General features: G+C 48.7%; 1 protein-coding gene across 1 annotated transcript in view; it reads right to left on the bottom strand.

Annotated features, from left to right (window-relative positions):
* TTC28 (tetratricopeptide repeat domain 28) overlaps window positions 1-17,046 on the bottom strand; it is a 108,224-nt gene that overhangs the window by 5,884 nt on the left and 85,294 nt on the right. The window contains 11 exon segments of the mRNA XM_030958563.1: window positions 101-208; window positions 732-861; window positions 1,665-1,688; window positions 3,722-3,798; window positions 4,211-4,442; window positions 5,483-5,607; window positions 7,286-8,006; window positions 9,029-9,208; window positions 10,102-10,246; window positions 13,367-13,507; window positions 16,173-16,338. Coding sequence (XP_030814423.1) covers window positions 101-208; window positions 732-861; window positions 1,665-1,688; window positions 3,722-3,798; window positions 4,211-4,442; window positions 5,483-5,607; window positions 7,286-8,006; window positions 9,029-9,208; window positions 10,102-10,246; window positions 13,367-13,507; window positions 16,173-16,338 — 2,049 coding nt within the window.

Here is a 17,046-nt window from a genome sequence, read left to right as displayed (position 1 = left end):
GTGTGACCTCTGCAATGATGCAAGTGTGAGATTTCAGCAGAAGCCATTCTGATCAAATCATCAGATGACACAAGAGCAAAAACACACTGAGCAGCTTTACCAAAAAGTGCCAGCAAGGATTGTAGAGCAAAGTGCATGGTCCTCCTGGTAGCTTGTTTCCCAGTTTTCAGAATGACCTCCTCTTGGCCAACTTCACAAAGGTCAAAACCTGTAGTGGGACATGGAACAGAAAATTACAGCTGACAGACCCTCTGTCTCAAATAAGAGTAAATCTCATTTATAACACAGAACAGAGAGGTATGACAGCCTGCAGCACCCTCGGAAGGATGACTTCACCTCTCGTGCAGTTTGTTGTCTGTTATTTTTTACTGTTTAGCACACCTTCTCCAGGTGCTGGGAGCTTTGTGGTGCTGGACTGGGAGCACACACACTCATTAACAAATCACTCCTGTCAACTCTTCTGTAGCTGCAAATTACTTGGAGTTGTCAGGAAATTATATACCAAACACATCTCAGGGGACAATGTTCTACATGCCAAACAATTTATTATTAATTTATTATTAATTCCACAGAAATAGAGCTGAAGAGCACAGACCTTGGAATTTGGCAAATGCAAGCTGAGCTGCAGGGGGCAGACAAATGTAAAGCTGTGAATCTTATCAGTGTTTCAAACCCCACATGAGACACCTGCAATGGGTTTAGAGAGACAACAGAAAGAAGTGTTTTCCTACCTAGAGCTGCCAGAAACTCATGACAGCCAGGCAGCCTCCAGAGCTGGACACTGATGGAGACCTGGATTGGTGCAGAGGGGAAATCTTGCTCCTTTTCTCCTGCTTGAAGTTGAACCAGGACTTGATGCAGCTGAAGACAGCAATACAGACATTAGCCATCCCTTACAAGTCACATCACTGCTTCTCCTACAGCCACTGATAAAGCAATGCCCTCTGCACACCCTTTCCCTGGACACCCAGTTCAGCTGCAGCTCCTGAACAGAGCAGTGAGATGGGAAGGTCTGGGAAGAAGGACAGTTCAGGGACAGCAACATCAGACAGCCTGGAACAGCAGCAAAGGCAGGGACAGACCAGGAGTGAGGGCTGGGGGGTGGCCAGTGGAAACTGAGCAAGAAGGAAGCACAGCAGGAACATCTGTGAGGGGAAAGAAAAGGAAAGACATACTCTGGGGCTGCTCACAGAAGTTTACTAAAGCCCATTCCATGACAGAGCCATACTCCTTATGCAAATCCTAAGAAACTCATTAACTGGGCAGAACAAGTCATATGAAACCATGGAAGACTTTCCTAATATCTCCATGGCCTCCAGGAAAGAAGTTTCTCAACTGTGCCCAAGGGACAGGAGTAGCAAGCTAGAGAGAAAATGTGTTTATGAAGATCTGACACAAATTAAGATGCCAGGATCCCGTGTAATTCACCAACACAGCCAGGGCAGCAAGGATGGAAAGCCATTAATCAGGAACCAGCTAACCTCAGGACCACCCATCTCTCACAACCCACAAAAGCTTACACAGGCCTTTTTCCACAGTAGCTGTGTGAAGCAAATCCCAGGCCTGAGAGAGGGTGCAGAGAGGGTGCAGCACAGGGCAGGGTGTGCAGTGACCCCTGCACTGCACCCTGCACCTCAGTGTCCCCCCCTGCACATCATACTCACCATTCCCACCACATTTCTAACAGCCTTCGGGCAGCAGGCAACAAGAAAGGAAAAGAGGAGAAAAGAACATGGGTTACTCTGTGCTACAAAGTGCCTGTGCTGAGGAACCTTGCAGGGACACATCCATGGCCAAGCCAGCACCCTGACTGCCAAGATGCTCTGTCCAGAGAAAGAAGGGAGCAATGGGAATGGCCTGAGCTGGGAATCCAACAGCATGGGAACAGGCAGCTGGAATCTGGGAGTGCCCAGCTCATGACAGCTCAGACACTTAGCAGGCAGACACTGCGGCCAACCCACACTCTGGCAGGAGGCTGAACATAAACCAGCCCTTCTCTTGTTTCCTCTGGGACACAGAACTGGTGCTCAGTGTAAGCAGAAATCCCTGACTTTTCCTTGTACATGCAGTAGTCTGAAGTTCTCTCTTTTGTGGCTCCTGCCTTCTCTTTTGCACTCAAAATAAGCATTTTCTGTCCAGTGCAGCTGCTCAGGCTCCCACCTTGCTGCTTCACTAATGCCAAGAGCACTCACTCCCCTGTGGTGCTGGTCACTGAGGAAAACCAACCAGCAGCACCCAGTGACTGCAATGTCTGAGCTCCTGCTTCTGTCTGGAACAAAGTCTGCTTTCCTCTGGGACAGCAGAGCCCCAGCTGCTCACACCATGAACTGCCAAGAGGCAGGAGAGGAAAACAGCAATAACCACAATGGAGGGGAGAGCTGCTGAAAACCAACATGTAACAGGATAAACTGGTGCAAAAGGGAGTTCTGCCAGGGGTCTGGGCTATGGAAGAAAACTTGCAATATCCCTGCCAGTATTTACTCTGTGGGGCAGCGAGGAAAGGGTGAGTGTGTCTTTTGTTTGGTAATTACCTTGGGTAATTTAATTATCTGAGGCAGGGCAGCAATCATGAAGCCACCTCATTAGCACTCTAAGACATTTTGAGCCATGGGAATGTTGTACTGTCCTCTTCACACCCCGTGGACCTGGCGTCCCTTGGGTGGCCATGAGGGAGATAACCCTGAACTTAACCTGAGACACATCTCAGGCACTGAGGAGAGCCAAGGCAAGAGGCAAAACACCACCAAGGACACTGGAAACATCTCAAACATCTCAAACTCTGCTGCAGATCCTAACAGGATCCTAACAGGAACCCTTTCCTTGGAGCAGAGTCATCCCAGTGGGCTGCCAGAGCTGCTCAGCAGGTCACAGAGAGGCTGGGGCTCTTCTCTGGCTTTTTATGCAGACTCCGTGTGACCAAAGCAAGGGCAGCCTGACACCACACAGAACCAATCCCAGCTCCCCATCACAGCATTGCCTGGGATGTTTCTGCATGGGGAAAAGGGAAAGACAGTGAGATACAGGCCAATTGCCTGTGTGAGTGTGTCCATGTACTAAAGCAAGCAAATGATGAAGAGAAACCTCATCAGAGGAGCACTCAGGACAGCAAGAACCATGGAATGGGAAGCAGCCAGGCTGGTGGCACAGAGAAAGGTCAGGTCAGGCTAGGCATGCTCCAGAGACAGGAGAGGGGAGAGTGTGAAGGAGGCTGAGGGGAGCAGGGTGAAGTCCCATCACCACAGGTAGCACTGCCCTTCTCCTAGAGACCAGAAATCCCTTCCCTGGAGCTGTGAGCACACACAGGAGCAGCACAGGCTCAGGGAGTTTTCTGACAGACCTTGCCTTGTCCAAAGTCAACCAAACCTTGGGACTTCAGTAAATACAGTGGGCAATGAGCAGCCAACGTGGGCCTAGGCAGGATGGCCAAACACGATTAGGAATCTGCTACTCAATTCTCCCACACTGCTGGAGGGATCATGTCTTCACTTGTCACTGAACAGGGAGTCCGAGGGCCATGCAGCCCAGTAACCCACCTGCATATTTTCCTTCTGGACACACTTTCATTCACACAAACAGGCAAGTTTAGAATTTCAACCCTCAAGTCTCCTAGCAAGCTCTGGGTTGATAAACCAGGGCATCAACCATTCAGCATATTTCTGAATTTACTGACCTAGGAAGAGCCATTTGGAACATGGTACAGGAGGAAAACCCCCCAACTCACCCTGTTGATAAGCTGCTCTCCTGTTTCTGAAGCTGTGATAAGTTTACAAAGTGCCTGAAGTGCAGGGTTAGGCAAACCTGAAAAACATCAGCAGAAACATCTGTATCTGTTTCTTGACTGCAAGAAATGCAACAAGCCTCAACAGAACACACACTTGGCTAATTGCTAAAACCTCTCCCCCACATCACTGGACAGCTCTGGAAGCAGCAGCAATTTCCAGAAAGCAAAAGGTCTTCCCATTTTGCATCTGATGACAGGTCTCCTGTCTGAGAGCTGGGAGAGAGGAACAGTCACCTCATGCTTACTCGACCCAGCAGCAAATGATTCTCATCTGTGGCAAAACTTTCAGTTAACATCTACTTTTAGAACTTCTTCCCAGATACATTGATTTCATTGATGTAAAATATCCCAGTTTCACATGCTGACATGACAGAAAAGTGTGAAAGGCTGATGTCTGCCTGGCCAGGGCCCACAGCTGCCTCCTCTCACCTAGGAGGGACTGGATGGTGGTGCTGCACTGCTGCAGCCTGTCCCCAGGGTCTGAGGTTGGGAAGAACACTGCTGCTGGGAGGCCACTGGCTGGTGGGTCCAACCGAAATCCCACTGCTGTGAGGAGTGCCTGCCAGCCTGGAATGCCACCAACTTTATTCTCCACACTCTGCTGGGAGGTGTACATGGAGTTGTGCTGCCCGTTCTGGATTCGCTGCAGTGATTTCTCCACCTGTGAGGAAATAAAACACCTTATTGTACAAGATGCTGCTACTGACTGCTTCTTTTTACTGGAACAGCAGGCTGGGAGACAGCAGATCCAAGATTGATCCTGGCCTGTCTCACACAAGAGGACATTAGTGCCTTGGAAAGAAAAGCTCCAGGAACTCAGCTTTCACAGCTGCAACATCACAGTGATGAGTGTCAATATTCTCTGGGACGCTGGGAACAATAACGCCACAAGAAATGAAGTAGCAGTTTGTCTGGGATAGTTTCCTGTAAGCCTGGCAGCTGCATTTCTCCCTAAAGATGATTCACCTTGGGGTTCCAGGCTGCTTATTACCAGACAAAGAGCCTGCAGCCACACAGCAAACAGGAAAGAGAGATGAGTGTCCACAAAACCCAGCAACTGGGAAGACCAGCAATATTCACAGGTTTCCATTATTCTATGGATACTTCACACTCCTGTGAGACCACAGATGATGCATTGGGAAGAAAAGTATTAGAAGTCATGAGTGATCACTGCAGCCACCTGGCAGTTGGCTCCAGTCCCACTGTTCCCCAGGACAGACTGGTGGCACAGATGGGGACAGAAGGGCCTCTTATCTTCCAAACACACAGAGACAACAGTGACTGTGCTCTGTGTTTCCATGACTGCCATGTTCAGAGCTATTTCCCTGTATAAACAATTAATCCCAATGCTTACCCCTTAAGCAGAAACCCAATTCAACAGCTAATGCAAACCAGATGGGTCTGGGGAAGATTCTGTCACAATACAATCTAAGATTTTGCTTACTTTGCCTCTTTTTGCACTGAACACTTCCTTAGGTGTCCAAGTCTTTCCACACTGACCCAGAGTTTTGCAAGAGGATACATCATGGCAGGGGAGGGGGGATGAAGGTGTATATAGATATTTTTTCAAGTGGGAGTGGCTGCACATCAGGCAGTGGCTGTTCCACTCATGGCTCCACTCCTGCCCTCAGGTGAGGGTGTCTCAGGACTGGGTGGGCTGTGGTGACACTCGTGGCTGTGACAGCACTTCCTCTCCCTTACCAGATGAAGGAGAACACGCAGAGCATCCCGGGCCCTGTCAGGGTGCTGCAGGATCTCAGTCAGGGCCTGTCCTACCAGTGAAGAAGGGCTGTTCAGCTTCATATCACTCCCAATAAGCATGAAGCCTGCAGGATTCAGAATGAGAGACAGTCAACCTCCTGTTGTTATGGAAAATGCTCAAACCAGACACAGATGTCCTCTGCCCTCAGACCAGTGAATGGTGGTTCACTGTACCCTGCACAGGGACATTCTTTTCGCAGAGCTGCTGCCTACTCCCTGCCCAGTCATGCAGACTGAACTTCCAGAAAGTTTCTAGATATTTCTTACTGTCCCCTGCTATTAAATCAATAGTGTCTTCCTGTTCAAGCAAGCAGAAAGCCACTGGATTGCAGCTAAACTTGTCCAGGCATGCTCCAGGTCTCCTCTGCAGCCGCAGAAATCAACACATGCCAACAGTGGTCGTAAAACAGAACTGTGAACATGGAAAGTTTTCACTGTCCTGGTCAGAAACCTGTCCTGGCTCATGCCCCATTCAGTGCCAGACACCCCAGATGCCAGCACAAGGAGCTCTACATTTCCCTTCTCATTCATGCAGTGAGGATGCAGCTGCTCCTGGCTCTGCTGCTCTGTCCAAGACCCAGTGCCAAGGGTCAGCAGTGGAAGTCAGGGACTGTGTGGGATGAACTTGCACAGTGCCATGGAAGGGGCGGAGCTCAGCCAGCCTGAGCAGCTGAAAGCCTCTGCTTGCTGGCAATGCCAAGCACCATGTCCACACTTGTTCTCTTCTGCCTAGGAAGTGGTCACTTTTGGGGCTTTTTAGTGCTCTTTTCTTTTGAGACAGAAAAATCTTGGAAGGAAAATAAAATCCCAACTGAACTGTGGATCGTAACCTGAACTCAGCTCACAGCTGGTGCTACCTGAACCACATCCTGATGCTGGACAACATGCCTGAAATCACTGTCAGCCTGACTCATTTTAACAAGTTCCCACTCCTCCAGCCATATGCAGTTCACACCAGAGCCATATTCACCACAGTTTCCTGAGCTAAAGAACATGCTTCTGCTGCTGGTGCAAAAATCAATTTGGGGAATGCCTGCAGCTTTCAAAAACCAGGCCTCATGCCAGGAAGAAAAATTAGTTTATCTGCACATATTCCTGTCACAGCACTGCTGAACTCCCAAGACTTTGTCATTCCATATCTCAAAGTACAGATCTAATTGAGAGGGAGCAAGCACCAGTACTGCACAAGGAGCTGATACTGCTGAGACATTCCCAATGGAAGCAAGGGAAACCTTTCTCCTAAAAGGACCAAAGGAATAAGCCCTACAAGGTTTATGTCACAAAAATCACAGCTACTTGCTGCTGCTTCTAGCAGCACTTTTCCTGCCTCCTGTTGAAGTGTCACTAAATTTGCCATTAAAAAGTCTGTATGTGTGCTCCAGCTGACTGCATCCCATGGACACAGGAAATGTGAGCCTGGAGATTTCAAACATAGAGAAGGAGTTGCTGTACTGCACTTTATTTCTTTCCAGTCATGAAACACTTCACCTCACAACTGCTTCTAATTATACCCAATCCATACCCACCTACTGTGCCCAGTGAAATGCTGATGAGTCCTGTGACACTGACATTCAGCCACACTCAGCTGAATCACAGTCTGAGACACAGGGGCTGAATTCCGGGAAAGCACAAGGCACACACTGCTCCCAATTACCTGCCAGCACTGCTCCTTGCTTAGCTCACATAGTTTGGCAGCTCCCTAGTTAGAAACCCATCTGATTTGTCCAGAAGAAGACTTCCTACCTGCCCAGTTGGCTGGGTGGGAGAACTGCTTGCTGCTCTGCACAGTTTTCATTGCTTCTCCCAGGGCTGCGCTGGCTTTCATCCCGTTTAAGAGAGAGGAGTAGAAGGCGTGCACAAACATTTTGGAAGCAGCCACAGGAATGGGCCAGAGTGACACAAGGACACACTGAGCCCCAGCAGCCAGGAATGCTCTTGTCAAGCCAATGACTCCATCAGAAGTGACTTTGCTGTTGGACTCTTGGTAAGAGCCAAGAACCACCAGCTTGACAGGAAGACGCAGATCCAGCACATCAGCCGCTGTAAGCAGGAACTCCTGGAGAGGAGGGCAGTCTGAGATGCTCTCCACATCACTGGCATCATCCTGCATCCTAAGAGACTCTGGGATTGTGTAGGGGTTCCCAAAGGAGCTCTTGCTGCTGGCTGGGTTGCTGTCAGTGTTGGGTGTCAGGACCAAAGCAGCCAGTTTCCAGGAGACGTGGGTTGCGAAATGGACACATTCTGCCTGAGTCAGGGCACTCATGACTCTCTCTTTTGTTGATGAGCTGCCAACTAAGGGCTGGCAGCCAAGTAACTCAGATACCATATAGGCTTCCTCTTCTGCAGAGGGCATAGGTCCCCAGAGCCACCTGTCCATAACTGCTGAAGGGAGCTTGGGATTTCCTATCACAGCTGCCATTGAGGTAGAACTGGAGTAAGCAGGAGTATTCTTCCTCACATGGGACTACAGACAGAAAGAGAAAGAGAAAATGGGGTTCAAAGACCTGGTCTTTATGGTGCTGGAAATAAAATATCCTGTCCCTTTGGCTCTAAACATAAGTCTGGTTGTCATAATTACAGGAAGAGTGCATTTCCTTAGTTTCTTCTGTTTAACTATTCCAAGGAACACCTCTGTTTGAGTCTGGTCAAGACTTCTATTCCCAGATCACAGATATAGCCCAGGTCCCTTTGAGGGCTGCAACAGAGCTAAAAACATAAAGAAGATTCCAGGTTCTCACATTCCTGGAACAGCACCTGCAGTCACTCACTAAGCAGTTCCTCATATCTGTATTTCCAAGATCAGTGTCAGCACTGCCAGCAGCAGGTGCTGCACACAGCTGATGCTGAATGGAATAGCAGTAATGCTGACAAGATTCAGACCCTTCTGCTGTTCCACTGACTGTGCTTAACCCAGGGCAAACCAAGATGTGCCACAAAACACTGCCCAGCAAGAGCAAATGTGATTTGGTGCATTCTCCCAGAGACCTGAGCATTAGAAATGCTGCCAAACCTCAGCAGGAAGATACTGCTGCAGGATTCACCTGTGGGATTTGCTTTCCCTCATAGCTTTGGTGTCCTGAGACATCAGTGGCCTTCCCCACTCAGAATGCTAAAATGGAGGTGAACATACCAGCAATGTGACAGGACAGTCAGCTTGGCAAGGAAGCTCAGCACAGATCACAGACACCTACATCTCTGTAGTCTGCCATGTAGTTCCACACCCAGCACATGCAATCCTTTAGAGGAGGATCTCCAAAAGATCCAGTCCCCTTGTCCTTCCTGGCATGCCTGGGGCTGTGATTGAGTGCTGCAGGAACTACATCAGAACCTACTTCAGAGCTGTGGTGCTCAGCGTGCTCCTCAGACCCAGGGTGGCCTGGTTGTGGTTTCTGTTGCTGTGTCTGGCACAGCAGGACAGAGCTGCTGCTTTGTGAGCATGTACCAGGACCTGCACCCCCAGGAGAGGTTTCATAAGCAGTGTCAGACCTTGGAGCTGGGGTTCAGTGACTGGATGGAGGGCACTGCAATGAGGCTGAAGCGCTCGTAGAGGTACTCGTTGGAGGAGCTGCCCTTCAGCAGAGCAAAGGGAATGAGGTACAGCTCTCCCTCCAGAACCAGGACCAGCTGGCGGTGGCGGCCCACAGGCCCACTGGAATGCATCAAACCCTGAAAAGAAAGAGCAGAGAATTAGTTTGGCCCTTTCATTGCACCCATGTCCCTGCCTGCATTTCCCAAGCATCAGGCTCTGCTGTGACCACGTGTCAGTTTGGAAACACCCACACCAGAACCACGCTCTGTGTGACACATGAGCACGTCCTGTGCAGCTGGACTGCTGCTCACCTGTGCCCAGCCAGTTCCCCAGGGACAAGGGAGCACTGAGGGCATTGACCTGTCTGTGCTGGGTCATCATCCTGGCCTCAGCCCACGTGGGGCCCAGCCTCACCCTGGTTCTGCAGCTCCTTCTGCTCCAGCCTGAAATACTGGCTAACCCCCACCACCTATGTCTTTCAGTATTGTCATCATCTTTCCTTTGTCAGAGAATATTCTTTCTGATACTGAATTTTTAAAAAGCCATTTCTTCTGAAGAGCAAACCATCTCAAACAGATTTGTCCATGGCCTGCACTTCCAGACACTTGACATCATCATCAACCCAGAGTCACCAAAAGATCTAACCAGGAAGCAGCTTATGGATGGAAGTGAAGCAGAGAGATCAGTCAATAGGGAACATGCAGCTGGGCACAAAATGTGGCAACTGCTCCTGGTCCCATCTAACTGTGGAAATTTATTCATCTAGTGTATCATAAAAACAATTTGTTTTCACTCCAGGAAAGCTTTACTTCAAGGCACTGCAATTTGCTCCAGCTTAAACACTGGCAGCCCACAAAAAAAAAAAAAAAAAGAAAGTATGCAGGACTAGATCTTTGTCTCTAGATGGTTCCTAAGACCCCTTCCACCCCAGACTGTTCTGTGAAAATACCACCCTTCAGAAACCAGCCCCAAGCTGTTTGTTCTTGCTTTCCCACACTGAGAGGGTTTTGGTGTCTGTGCAAAGCCTTACTCCTTCCATGGGTCCTATCAGTAAGTCGTAGAGAGCACGGAGTGGGGGCTTGCTAAAAGAAGTCTGTCTCCTTGGAAGTGATGATGTTCCATCCTTAACAGGAGACATGGTACTGCTGAACAGGCTGGTCATGCTCTGACAGCTCCTGTGGGCAAAAGCCAAGGGAGAGGTTAGCTGCAGGAATCTGAGCTGCCCTGACTTCTGACAGTGACCCTGTCACCCAGAGCACTCTGCTCTCTAAGACGCTTCATGGGAGGACTTCAGTCTCCCATTCAGCTTCACACCTCAGTGAGCAGTGACATTAATGGCAGGATGGATCAGCTGCAGACAGCACACGACATTGTGCGGAGTTTCTCTCCACACTCCAGTGCCTCAAGTGCTGTTCCCAGCTGCTCCTGCACACCTATGGGCAGCAGCTGTGTGCAGGCAGGCATGAGACCCACTGACAACTGACCACAGCCACAGGAGGATCTGCACTTGGGCTGAGCACCAACTAACCTGGTGATACCAGAGGAAATGTGACAACAGGCAAACCACGAGACATCAAAATTCTGCACTTCTGCCACTGCTGAGCAACACCTGGTGCCCATTTCTGATAGTCCCACAGAGCTCTGCACGTGATCTCCGGGCATCAGCAGCCACAAGTGTCTGCTCTGCTGAGGAAATGAAGTTGCCCCAGTCTGGGCTCACTGGTCCAGCAGCTGTGCTCCACAGAAATGTTATCCTTGGCTTGGGACCATTTTATGTGGCAAGGGTAACTTCCCAAAACATTTTAGCAGGTGGATCTCAAAGGAAAGGTAGGGAGGCCTGGGACATACTCCAGCCATTTCTGATACATACCAACACACAGATTCAGAAATTGCATTTTTCCCTCTCTTTCGCTCCCCAGCCTTCTGACCCAGCTCACATCATGCCTAAAACCTATAGCTCTCTGAAGAAAAAAATGCTCTTACCACCCACAAGGAATTTCCATCTTATGGGCAATATGAGGAATAACCTCAGAATGCCAACAGAAGCCTGGTGTCTGACTGTCCATGCTCTCCAACCCAGAGATTCCAGTGACAGTACGAGTATGCTGCTCCTGCTGCTACCTAGAGCTGCTGGAAACTCATCTGGGGGATTTGTGCAACAGGGGATCAGCACAGGCTGGTGCCCCACACACCCATCTGCCACACTTCACTGCAGCACCCGACTGCAGGGTTCAGCTTTATGAAGCACAGATTTTTACATCAGATCAGGAAAGAAAATCTGTGCAGGGATATCCAGTGTTTTCCAGGACCCTGTGCCCCAATCCTCCCTGATGAGGCAGGATTGTTGCCATCAGGCAGCACTTGCCAGCCCCACAGCCCATGTTCAGCCATTGTCACACACTCATTTACTGCAGGGAATAGAGGCTTCATTACTCCAATCAGCAAAGCCCTCCTGCATCTTGGGCTTCCCAGCCAAGCAGCTCTGGATTTATTTCTTCACCACTCAGATTGCTTTTTATGAGAACCAATCCAAGGAAGCACCATAAATCTCTCACATCTCTTGCCTCTGTGTGTGTGTGTGTACACAAAGAGTGAGCAAATCCACAGGGGAGGATGGACAGATCTCTTGTGGCAAGTGGAGCTGACCAGGAGCCCTGGCCAGCCCATCCTTTCCTCCCAAAGAAGCCAACAAAAGGTGCACTGATGATTTGCACCTTGCTCTTGCAATGCAGAGGATTCCCTGATATCTGAACAGTGAAATCTCTCATTTGGAAGCCTCTGCTCAGACTCTGCAGTGCTGCTGATTTATAACCCTTTGTACAGGCAGCCTAGCCTGCAGCAAGCAGAGAAACAGCACAAACAGGCAGGGCTTAGCTCTGCTCCCTGCCTTTGTCTTGGGGATGCAGGAACAAAGCAAAGCCTCAGAGAACAGGCTCAGAGTGACCTGGCTGCCCAGCAGCCTCACAGGTGCTGGCTCTGCCTGCTGAGGATGAGTGGCTGGGCCCAGGCAGAAGGGGGAGTTCATCCCAGAACCAGCACAGAGCTGCTCCTGCCTTAGCACTAATTAGGATTTTGGACAAGTTAAATACTCCCCATGGCCAAGCACAGCCATTGGGAGGGGGCTGGAAGTTAGGCTGGTGCTGCAGGGGTCTGACAGCCTCAGGAAGCTGGATACCCACCAAGCCTTCCTCAAAGAGACTCTTGCTAAAGATGCAGCCCTAAATCCACATCAGGGCCTTGACACATACAAAGCTGCAGGATGCCCCATCCCTGGGCTGTTCCTAAGAGCTGCAAACTACTGACTTGACAAGACACCTGAGCTAAGCTCCCAGGTCTGGATTCAAAGTAATGTATGTGGCTCCTGTGAAGCAGAAAGACAGATGTGGCATGGCTGGCCACGGTAGTGTTCCTGAAGATTAGCATTCCCTGGAACAGAATCACATCCTACTTCCCCCTGTAACCAGGACAATCTCCTCTCTTTCTAAGCCTGATAAAATAGCAAAATATCTCAGCAGTTCTGGGGATCTTCCTGTGTGATCCAAAACTAGCAAGTACTCATAGTCCTTCATCAGTGCAGCAGCTTGAACAGATATGCTTGTGGATTCTGAAAAGAAAACCAGGCCAGTTGCTGGTGCCAGCAGGCAGCTCCCAGTTCTGTGGGGATGCTGTAACAGTTCACAAGCTCCAATGGTGGCTCACAACACTCCAGGCTGATCATATTTTCTTTTCCAGCTGAGAAAGGCCTAGGGTGTCCTGTGCTCATAAACCACAATCAAGCACAGATCCAGTCAGAAACCCTGGGTTGCATCATGCAGCCACACTGGAAAAATTCTGTCCTCAATTTTCTTTCCAAATGGTTGCCTTAAGCCCTAATCAGCACAGTCATGTGAAAGGCTGAGAACAAGTTGTAAGAGGCAGAAAATGAGTGGAGATTTGCAGCTAGTGCAATCCTGTAACTCTGGAAATGCGGCATATTCCCACCTAATTGGTACAACACTTGACATCAACAGAAACATGTATTTCCATAACAAGTGTGCAGGAGAGACCTCCAAGCTCTACATCTCACACACAGCAGGGAGAAAACAATTGCTTGGAGTCTCAAAATCAGCCCTTGGCCAGGAGAAGAGCAAATTCAGAACAGCTTTTCCTCTGGACAATCATCAGTTACAATGGGGACCAGTCCTTGCTGGCTCTCCCCTCAAGCACTGGCTGCACCTAAACTTGCAGTTTAGAGAGAGGCCCATCACCCAGACATCTCCTGCTTGCTGATCCCCACAGCAGTGCTGCATTCTCACCTGTTCAATAGGTTGTTCCTGCTGACCATCCTCAGGAAGCCAGTTGGATCAGTCATTGAGTTCAGCTTGTTATTCATCTCCTCAAACTGCTGGTCCATGATATCCCCAGCTTCACTCTCTGTCTCGCTGCTAGCACAGGCTCTGGGGGGAAACAGTGAGATGAAGGGTCACTGATGCAAGAAGGAGCAACAGCTTGATGACAAATGCTTGGCCAGTCTGAGCAGAAATGTTTTTTAAACAGAAGCTCAACCAAACTAATGCCAAATCTTCCCTGGCTTGCCTTTTGTCAGGCATATAAGACAGTCCCAGCCCCATTTCCTTCCCTTCTGGCATTCCTCAAGGTTTAGTGAGTGGCACATGCAGGTGGGAGTGCAGGACCCTTTCTGTGTACTGCAGGCAGGGATTTCTAAAGCTGCAGCACAACACTGAAAAGCTGAGTCTGCAGGAAACACCAGCTCAACCCTTATCTGCCTAAGAACACGTGTGAGCACATCCTTTCCAAATCTCCACAGCTAACTTCAAGCTCCACATACTTCCTTCACATAGCAGAGGGAGCTGTGCTGCCACTCCTGTTACACAAAGAAGGAAAGCACACAAAGATTTACTCTATCAATGCCACAAGTGCAGCAGCAATATAGAGAAACAGCCCAACAATTCTGAATTCCCAGTCTCCTGACATTAATATCTAAATTTTCTCAGTGCAGTTGGGGTGCTCATGGTGGGCTGGGTTGGGCTCAGTGAGCATTTTGCTTGTGAATCTTTCTCTCTATTTTGTACACTTTTTTTGTTAATGTTGTTGCTGTTACTGTTTGTTTCCTTGTCTCATTGTTTATTTCCAATAAATTGTTCTTATCTCAACCCACGATCTTCACCTTTTGTGCCTCCAATTCTCTTCTCCAGCCACCAGGAGGGAGAGAGGGGGAGGAAGCAAGCAAGCAGTACTGGGATTTGGAGAGCCTCAGTGGGAGAACCAAACTGGGGAGTACCATTCCTAAACCACAACAATGGCACATCACAAACCTTGGAATTTGTTCACTTAAGATAAGGATGCTACCTGATGAAGCCTCCTTGCATCCCATTTCTGCTTCTTTTTTGGGTTCCTGACAGCTTGAAGCCTCTCCTCAAGGGCATGTTTCCCAATAAAGAGCACAGGAATTAAATGAACACACAACCTGTACTTGTGCAGGCAACCAGAGCTGTATCTCTGCTGCTGTACGGATCATGGATCTCTTGAGAGTGAATTTCCTGGTCAATATGATTTACAGCCTGGTAAGCCCTGACAAAAGCCAATCACTTCATGAACATTGAAATGGGGACAGCTGAACCACAGACGGGGGATTAAAAAAAAAAAACAACATAAGGGGAAAAAAGGAAGAAGAAAATGTTGTCAACAGCTTCTCCCTGCACATTTTTCCTCCAGTTGAGGCATGTTCAGCTCTGAGTCTTGGCACAGTTTGGAGTAATACTCACAGCTCCTTAAAGAGGCAAAAATCTTGAGTTCATGAACCCAAGAGAGCAGGTCACATGCTCCCCCTAAAGAGAGTGGAGTCTGTTCTGACACAAGTTCAAGCAGATTTTAAAATCCCTTACACTTCTTTTTTTTTTTTTTTTTTGCAAGAATTACTTTGAGGATTAATTAGACCAGCTGAAAAGAAGCCTTTCTAGCAGAACCTGAAGGCTGCAGTGTGGAACTGAACATCCTGTGCATCCCTTCCCCTCCACAAAGTGTGAAGCCATGCTCTGGAGACTCAGCACTACCTCTGGCCCTGCCCACAGCAGTGTGGACACACAAACTCTTCAACCTGAACCCCAGAGCACTCCAGCAAGCCAGGACTGGGCAGTCAAGCTCCTTCACATGTGCTGTGCAGATTCACACCCTGCTGCTGGGCAGAGCCTGGGGCTGGGACTGAGGCTGGCAGCTTCTGCTGGGGGGCTCTGGAATCAGCAGGGCTGAGGGGAAGCACTCGAACCACACAGGGAAGAGGTTTCAAAGTAGCAAGTGATGCTCACCCACATGGAACAGCCAAGATTTGTTTGCTCGATTCCCTGCACGTGATTTTGACACGGGGAAAGAACGTCTGCCTATCATTGTACCACACTGGTCCAAGGATCTTGGAGACAAGCATTAAACCCAGAATCCTTAACCAAAAACATACCCCTACCACTACCACAAGGTGAGGAAGAAGCTGACATCCCAGCACATTAAAAACTCATCGCAGAACCTGAAGACTGAAGGACTGCCTTTGCCAGGAGGAGACTCTGTGGTGACAAACAGTTAAGGAAACTAAAAACTGCATCTGCAAAACTGCTGCATGAGGCCCAACTGCAGATTTCAGCTATGGATGTTGTGTATCTGCATGTCTGTAGGGTAAGACTCAACAATCAACATGTGGGTTCTAAATTATTCACTCAGCTATAGCCACAAGCCACATTGGGGGGGGTGGTTAAAATTTCTATGGTATTTGCAGTTTTTCAAAGCAAATCGTTGAAAGAGAATTAATTACACTGGAAACTAAGCAGGATGAAATCTGGCATATGCAGTCAGACATGGCACCTGCCTCCTCATCCAGTCTACAGACTCACCACACAGCCTGTGGGTTTGGATCTTATTTGCATGTGCATGGAGTTGTTTAGCAGGAAAATAATCATGGTTACAAAAACAAAGCCTTTTTTTGTTGTTGCTGCACTGAAAATTTGCCCCTTCTCTGACTCTCAGCTCTCAGACTTCTCAGCCAATTAGCTCATCCCAAAAAATATAAATTCAGGTGGGAGAGCAGGATGTTAAGACTCCCTGGCCCCAACTCACCTGGTGTAGTAGGAATCCACCCCCAGAGCCTCCCTCACGCTGGAGATGTGCTGTTCCAGTGCTGAGTTTGTCAGTGTCTGCAGGGCCACACTGTTGGCTTCATGGAAGTCCCCAGCATTTTCTGTCAGGCTGTCACCCAGATAATACTCATGGAATTTCAGAATTCCTGCAAGGCACCAGAATCAGGAGTTATTTCTGCAGGGCTACAACAGTGCTGCCAGCAGCTGTCTAAGAAGATGGCACAGCCCCAAGCATTTGGCATTTCCAGCAAATCTGGGGCAAAGTGTTCTATGCCAGGTCTCCACTGAACTTCTCCAGCATTTCCAGCCTTGTTTTTAAAATCTGGGTTTGTACTTTGCAGATAATGGCTCAAAGGCACAAAGGCAGAGGAGAGCTTTTACGAGATGCTCAGAATGCCTTTGCTATTGCAGCACTCATATAAATTATAAACCAGATCTTCCATACAAGCCCCTACTAGAGTAATTCACATTTCAATTGATGCACATAAAAAATACCTATTAATAGCCTCTGAGAAAATTAACTGAACACACAAGGCTGAACAAGAGTGTTGTTACTACAGCAGAATCTCCTCACATCACACACAGTGATTTCACTCTATAAAAGGAAAGAAGATGGATTAAAGCACAGTGAATTATTAAAAGATAGCATTTCACAATGGGTAAACCAGATAAAGGCCAGTTCCTGTTTTGCTGAGAATTCCACTGCAACTGCAGATAAAACCTTCCTGCTTTCAGACTGGTCTATTCTTCCTGAGACAATTAATTCTGCAGCCTGTGATCAACAGTAAAAGGCTGCTCTGGGTGCCTTAGCAGCATCAATTATTACACACAGTCAGAGAAGAGCAGAGGAACAA

Source organism: Camarhynchus parvulus, chromosome 15, assembly GCF_901933205.1.
Source record: "Camarhynchus parvulus chromosome 15, STF_HiC, whole genome shotgun sequence".
NCBI classification, from domain to species: domain Eukaryota; kingdom Metazoa; phylum Chordata; class Aves; order Passeriformes; family Thraupidae; genus Camarhynchus; species Camarhynchus parvulus.
This window is presented reverse-complemented; position numbering and strand designations above follow the sequence as displayed.